We start from the raw sequence: 7336 nt of genomic DNA, 5'->3' as shown, positions 1-7336 counted from the left end.
GCCAGCGTGGTTGACTATGGCCTAGTCACCCCTCATTAGGGTAGGCTCCGAGCCCCTCGGTGGGGACGTATAGTGAGCTGGTGATGTTGGTGACGATATGAATCATCTTAGTACATAGTAAAAGGTTAATGAACATCTTATAAATAAAAATGACCCATTTAATGTTTATAATATTTTCGCATACGAAAAATATTACTCGTGAGATTAACTCCAAATTAAATTTTTATCAAGAAATTTTATTTAATATTGACAACATTAGTACAGATTTCTTAATCCCCTCGAACAAAAGTCTTATTTTATCTCTTACTTTTGTTGATATTTCAAAACTTTGCAGTACGCTATCAGATTTTATGACTGGAAAATTCGATGTATACAATATGGACAAAAACTTTTTTGGATTTTGAACTATACTTTTTTTGATTTTTAAATTCAAAACAAAAGCTTTGTTGAGTTAAAAGAATGCTCAAAAATCGTAGAGATTTTTTTGTACATTGCACGTTCGCGACCATGGATAATAAATTTTAGGCAAGCAATTCTGAAGGCATTTCTTTTGTTAAAAATAGAAGGCTTGATTTATACGTTTAAAAATAAGGTTTTAGCTACAGGAATGTGTTAAGAACTCATATGAGCATAGATTTATTATCACGAATAGAATCCAGCAGATGGCGTTGTTCTGCACGCCAAAACTTTTGCCCTAGTCTAATTAGCACGATACGTACATACTAAGTCCAAGAACTAAAAAAAGTCACAAATTTCCAATGTAAATATAACTCGCATGTCTATATGATATAGAACTTATATAAATGAAATTCAATTTAAAAGAATAGTATAAATAAAATTCAACAGTTTGAAAACTCTTTGAAATTAAGGTAATTTTTCTAAGATCTTTTAAAGTAACCAGACTAACTTTTAAAAAATACTAAAGAATGGAGACGCTTCCCAGACTTTCTTTGTGTATCCCAAACGAGCACCGGATTGAGGTAATAAATCTCGGTCTTCTCTCGGTATTTTAAAAAGCGCGGGCTCCGAGCTTGTACCTTACAGCTATATTTTTTCCACAATTCTTAAATTATGCTTCTTTACTCGGAAGGGTAAATTACATACTTAAGGAGGTAAGTTATTATAGAGTTCATATAGTAATACAAGCTTTCGCCCACGACTCCATCCGCGTGGAATTAAAACAACTAAAAGTGTGTAGCCTATGTGTCCTTCCATATCTATACCAAATTTCATCAAAACACGTTCAGCCGTGTAGGCTACAAACTTTAACAAACATCCATCCATCTAAACTTTCGCATTTATAGTATTAGTAAGATATTTGACAATATAATTCCTTACTAAAAATGTAATATTAAAATAGGGTAATTAAAATTGGATTCATTGGTACTTATATATTTTTATTGTTTAAATACAAAATTAAAAACTTCCAATTCATTTTACATTTCTTTGAAATGCTTTCATACAAACTTAGAATACAACAGTCGTATAAAATACAAACACTAAAAGTACACCTAGAAACCTTAATACTAAACCCACAAGTTAGCATGAAAAATCAAGGTGGAGTACAAAATTCCACTACATATCGTTGCATAATTAACGATAGCAGATTAACGAAAATTATAGAATTGCCAAAAAAAAACAATTTATAATTCATAATTTCACCCAAAACAATTTGGTACCTCTGCTAACTTATTCTTTGGAAATTAATCCTAAAAACTTTTCGTTGGTAACAATCACATGTAAAATTTACAAGTTAAACTTAAAAATACAGACACCCCCAATAATGATGATGAGTATTTACAATCGCATGATTATGTACTATAACGATAGTGAACAACAATTAAAACATCAATTCACATGTCTACAAACTATTCGACAAAGCACATTTCTTCTTTTTGTACTGATGAAATTAATTTGAACAGTGGTAGAGCCAGCTTTAACATCTTCGCACTGCAGGGCCGGCTCGCCCGGTGTAGTACCACGACCACACAGAACACAGGCGTGAAGTTGAGGCATTTTCGCGTTTCGTCTGATGAATGTGGTGACAGAAGCCTAATTTAAGTCCTTTTCCCTTTCCACCCTTTTCTTAAGTGGAAAGGATGGGAAGGAAAAGTGGATTTGATGGTGGAGAAGACGCTTAGGAAGGGGAAATGTCCTCTTTATGAGAGCTCCTCCTCCGCCAACTAAGGGTAGGCAACGCATCTACAGTTGCGGATGTTTATGGGCAGCGGTCGCTTTTCATTTCGGTGGATTCAGGCGGCCACTTGCTCGTTTGCTACCTTGTATTATAAAAAAAAAATTATAGGTTCTACTTTTAAAAAAAAGCTGACCAATAAATGACACATTCCCCGGGTGTAATGATAAGTTAGCTTGTTGTACTTCATTGGTTTTCTCGCATCACGAATTCAGCCATAAAGATAATAATTACGGAATTTATTTGCACACACATAAGATAGGGGACGTACAAAAAAGAGATGTATCCTATTTTAATACCTCTTTCTTGTAAAGCTTTATACACTAGCTTTTAGAAGACCTAACATTACGTTTCTAATTTAGATTGACTAGTGTTTCGGGAGGACTCTGCGGATATTGACCTTCTAGCGTTGTCGTTCATGGCTGGTCTAGCTGAAATATAAAAAAAATCTATTAAATAACAACCACATATATGTTATGATTAAAATAGATGAAAACGAATTTAATTTTGAGAAAAAAGAGTCAGACGTCTCTTGACGTTAAAAAAAATGTTGCAAAACCATATTTACCAAATATCCTGAGTAGAATCCTCTCGATCCCGTGGATAGGAGATTCGAAGATCACACACAGTATTACCGCTAGATTAAATGTTAGTACTAAGTGTGCAATACTATTCGCTACCTAGAACATCAAAATTAGACGCATTAGTTACGATTGTAATCCACAAATGTATTTACAAAAGAAAGTGTAATAAGACTTCGGTCTTTTAGTACTTAAATAGGTCAACTATTAGCATAAATCAAATTGTAAGCTGACAGAGATATAAACTATTTTCTGCTTTAACCTTAACCTTATCCTATTTGGGATTGACCTCGTTATCAATAATCTATATCTTCAGATATATCAAACAAAATTGAACTTACCATTGTGAAAAATGTGACGTGTAAAGGATGCCTCAACTGACTGACGTAATATAACTCCACGATCCCGTTGACGAGATAAGCGCAAAACGTCAGCCGAGATATCGGCACGAACACTTTCCACGTTAATAATTTATTCAGAATACCTTGAAGGAAAGGGACACAAAGTTAAATTTAAATAACACCGAAGAAATAAATGTACAAAAAAAAGATATCCGACAGAAATTAGGAATATTTGAGTAATTGTATACTAAAGACATGATAAAAAAAAAACTAAAACTAATAAATGCTAGTAAAAAGGATTGTGAGTTATACATATTATAATATACATTATAAATATGACAAGTTATTACGCAAAGAGACATTGGTCATATAGTACTAAGGAAGTCAATAAGCAAGTATTTGCACCTCCATTTCCCGTACAACAAGCGATGATCAGCCAGCCATTAGCAATGCTCCAGGCAAGCTTGTGCAACGACACGTAGGCAGCGGCCTCTATCTTGTTGTACTTGTACCACTCCTGGTAGAACACACTAACTGAGAATACAGCAACTGTCCCCAAGACAATACTCGTCAGCCAACCGAAGATTTTCATCAGACGAGACATCTTGTAACTGAAATAAAAACAATAATAAATTCTTCAAGTTCATATTAATGAACATTTGCAGGTTGTACAAGTTATTATAAAGGGTTTTAACTTCATATTACTACTGCTATTACATACTTCTCTGATTGGATACGATGCAAAATGTAGCCTGTGAGCAAACCCATAAAATATGGTGTCATCTTCATATGAGTTTTTATGTATGCCTCTTTGAAATAGAAGTTGGTGGCGAAATCCGTGAATTCTCTGAAAAAACATCAAAACATTAATTTGAGTTTTTTCTTGTCTACTAACACGTTTATCTAATTGAAGATTAAACTTACTTTGCGTAAAACAATAATGTTGGGTCAAGCTGATCTCTATAAGTTATATACGAAGGTATGGCAAGAGAAATAAAGGTAGCCAACGCTAGGAATACACTGCCCAAACGTCGCCACCTCCAAAGACTGTAAATAAATATTGGAGCTACGAAGAAAAGTTGTGTATCCACGGACAGGTACCAGGATTGGAACATGCACTGAAATAAATTAGTTTTTCGTTTAGACACGTCTTAAAATTTGAAGTCAATCTAGGAATACTATAGCAAGAAAATAGTCGAACGTCTTAACACTTCAGACTTCTAACTAAGACAGAAGTTTCCTTGGTACTAATAGAAACTTACTATGTTATCAGTTTTGATGTAATTGTTTATGTACAATATGTTAGCCCACCAAGACGACATACAACGTTCCTGTTCTACAACCATTCTATTTTTCCACAAAGGTCCTTCACCTATTTTTGGCAGCCAAGTCATGTAGAACAAAATAACAACTGCATACGCCGGTGTTACCCTGTATCGGAAAATAAATCACTATTAGATAAGACTGGAAAAAATTCAGACGATTTAAAAGTCAGAGAGAGAGTTAAAGTAGACATTAATACTAAAAAAGTGATTTTTAAGCATAGAAAAATGTGAACTCTAATGTTTCTATCATTCAGAATAGTTGTTTAATGAATGTTGATATTCAAATACAAATTACACACTTAAATAATTTAGGGCAGTAGTAATTGATGGGGTACAAATCGAAGACTATAACGGAACAACTGAAATAGCCAAAGCCAATCCCGTATCCGAAATAAATAACCTAATTATTGTTAAATGCAATTAGCACGATCCTTTGAACAGAAAGCCCCAATCAGCGGCCCCTAAGGCGTAACTAATCGAATTAATTCCTCACTAAATCTGAATTAATCAACCCGCCAATGTTTCGAAGTCAGTGTAGTTAAATCCTATACATTGGTAGAGAATTCACTGTTCTTCCCTTTGGAAATTATTCCGTTTGTTAATTGAAATCCGAACAATTTATTAAGACCCCAAAATTCAAATCGGACTCTATCAAACTAAATGGATTACAAAATCCATCTTAGCTGACAGATCAGCTTACGAAATTCAAAATTCGTATTTATAGAAGTACTAACAGTAGGGCTTATTGATTTTTACAATGAATAACTACAACTGAACAAACTAATATTAGTAACTAAGGCTAGGGTTTGTGCAACTTCACAACTGACGCGTGTTTTGCGTGAACATGGATTACTCCAGCCAACTTGGCGTAACTAATAAAAAATAGTTGTATTAATCAATTCAAAGTTACCTAATATACCGAAAAATAAGTATCGGTATAACGTTGAGTTTCCCACGGCGTTTGTCGAACTCGATGAGTAACAGTCGGCAGAAGAGGAATGCGCTCAACATGAGGAACGTGTCCACGAGCAGCGTGTTGCTCAACATGAAGGAATTACCCGGGTGTCTGATTAACTGAAACATAAGGGAAACGTGAATCGGTTTCAAAAATTAATACTATTGATAATATTACTAATATTATAATCGCGAAAGTATAGATGTTTGTTAGAGTTTGTAGCCTAAAGTGCTGAACGGATCTCAATAAAATTTTGCATGGATGTAGAAGATAGTCTGGAAGAATATATAGGCTATTTTTTTAAATCCAGCTAGAAAGCTAAACGTTACTAAATTTATAACTTTAGTTTGTACTATAGTCATCGTCATCAAATGAACTTGATGCGTCGTTCGACGAATTCTCCCATATAAAAGGTATAGGCAATTTGTACCTACTGTGTTATTATAAATATGGTCTATTACTATGAGCACTTGCGTTGATTCATTCTGATTACAATAAATAAACGACTGGGAACATTTAAATTGCCTTTGCCACTTGATTTAATTAGCAATATTTTGCGTTCGCAGACAATTTATTGATAATCCTTTTTTAATGAAACTGGCTGAGGCCGTTATCTAAAATTATGAGTACTCCAACCTTTCCAAATTATAAACGAATAACATAACTCTTGCTTGTTTACGGAGTTTAAGAGTTTTGTATTCAAGGGAAGGTTCTAGAAACAATTAATGTATTCTTTGACACATATCCTGTTAATGTTTCGCACATCCTTTGGTAAATTACATGTTACGCGTAAGGTCACAAAAATATGCATTCAAAAGTTATGTAACACATCGAAATGACAATATTATTTAATTTTTAACTCGACCTCACATTGAACATATTTACGTGTAATTTCAATCAAAACATGTTTGTATTGACATAAAATTTATAATAATAGCAAATAACCTTTATTTTGACCTATTTATCTCCTTTCTCTCTCGTGTTCTTAATGATAAAAGAAACTCTACCAGGGGTTAATTTTTAATACACAGTGCCAAAGGATGGTGTACAACGAAAAAAATGTTAAAAACTCTAATACTCACTCTATCAACTTGAATAAACTAATAAACAACATGAAAACAAGATATATTTTTGTAAATTTTAGTAAAGAGATAGCGAAGAAAGTAATAAAAAGAAACAAAGTGTAAAAACCGAATACTGGACATATTTTAATAATTGTGTATAGGTATATATTTTAAAATGTAGTCATAATTATAATCTAGTCCTAGTAGTAATAGTAACTTATTGTTTTTAATTGTAAATAGGTATGTATTTTAAAATGTATTATTGGTTGTATTTTATATTGGAACTGTAAGTATTGTATTTTAAATAAAATAAAGTAAACAAAGTCCTTGGATTCACCACGCCAAGGGGAGAACGACGGGGCAGCAAAAGGCCGTATAAAAAAAATACTCACTCTATCCCAAGCTTCTGCATCCATAACAGGTCCACTGCCAATAAACATGCAAGCATGACCGGCAACTATGAAAATCATTGCCAAAGATTTGATTCCAGAAATACATTCCAATCCTAAGTCATTGTTTTGTTTGGTAGAAATTATCTTCTTTATGTTATTGATGAGTGAGAAGGAAACGATCAGCTCGTGTGTCACCGTTCTCTTCTCTTTGCCGAAGGCTATCGTGTAAATCTCATAGAGAGAGCATAAAATAAGTAATGCAATAAAACCCAACATCAACGATCTGTAATAAAAGTGAATAAAGTACAAAAGCGAAATACATTTAGTAGTTTGTAGTACCACTTGAAAACGAAAAAGTAAACCCTTCTACTTGTATCTTGAAAACCACCGTTTATTATCTGTTACTTCATTATTGTATAGATTGATATCGACACTTAAGGCGCGCGAACACCTTTGACGAATCGCACAATCGTTTACTCTCGCT

General features: G+C 33.5%; 1 protein-coding gene across 1 annotated transcript in view; it reads right to left on the bottom strand.

Moving 5' to 3' along the window:
• Nucleotides 1–1382: 1382 nt before the first annotated feature.
• Nucleotides 1383–7336, bottom strand: part of LOC106103394 (nose resistant to fluoxetine protein 6-like) — a 24176-nt gene continuing 18222 nt past the window's right edge. Inside the window, exons 4-12 of the mRNA XM_013283146.1 lie at nucleotides 6853–7135; nucleotides 5352–5515; nucleotides 4379–4547; nucleotides 4041–4234; nucleotides 3838–3963; nucleotides 3522–3727; nucleotides 3117–3259; nucleotides 2763–2874; nucleotides 1383–2625 (exon numbers count right to left, since the gene is read on the bottom strand). Coding sequence (XP_013138600.1) covers nucleotides 2540–2625; nucleotides 2763–2874; nucleotides 3117–3259; nucleotides 3522–3727; nucleotides 3838–3963; nucleotides 4041–4234; nucleotides 4379–4547; nucleotides 5352–5515; nucleotides 6853–7135 — 1483 coding nt within the window. The 3' untranslated portion in view covers nucleotides 1383–2539. The remainder of the gene's footprint in view (nucleotides 2626–2762; nucleotides 2875–3116; nucleotides 3260–3521; nucleotides 3728–3837; nucleotides 3964–4040; nucleotides 4235–4378; nucleotides 4548–5351; nucleotides 5516–6852; nucleotides 7136–7336) is intronic.

The sequence above is a fragment of the Papilio polytes genome, unplaced genomic scaffold (genome assembly GCF_000836215.1).
Source record: "Papilio polytes unplaced genomic scaffold, Ppol_1.0 DF823823.1, whole genome shotgun sequence".
NCBI classification, from domain to species: domain Eukaryota; kingdom Metazoa; phylum Arthropoda; class Insecta; order Lepidoptera; family Papilionidae; genus Papilio; species Papilio polytes.
The sequence above is the reverse complement of the archived record's forward strand: the minus strand, read 5'-3'. Positions and strand labels throughout refer to the sequence as shown.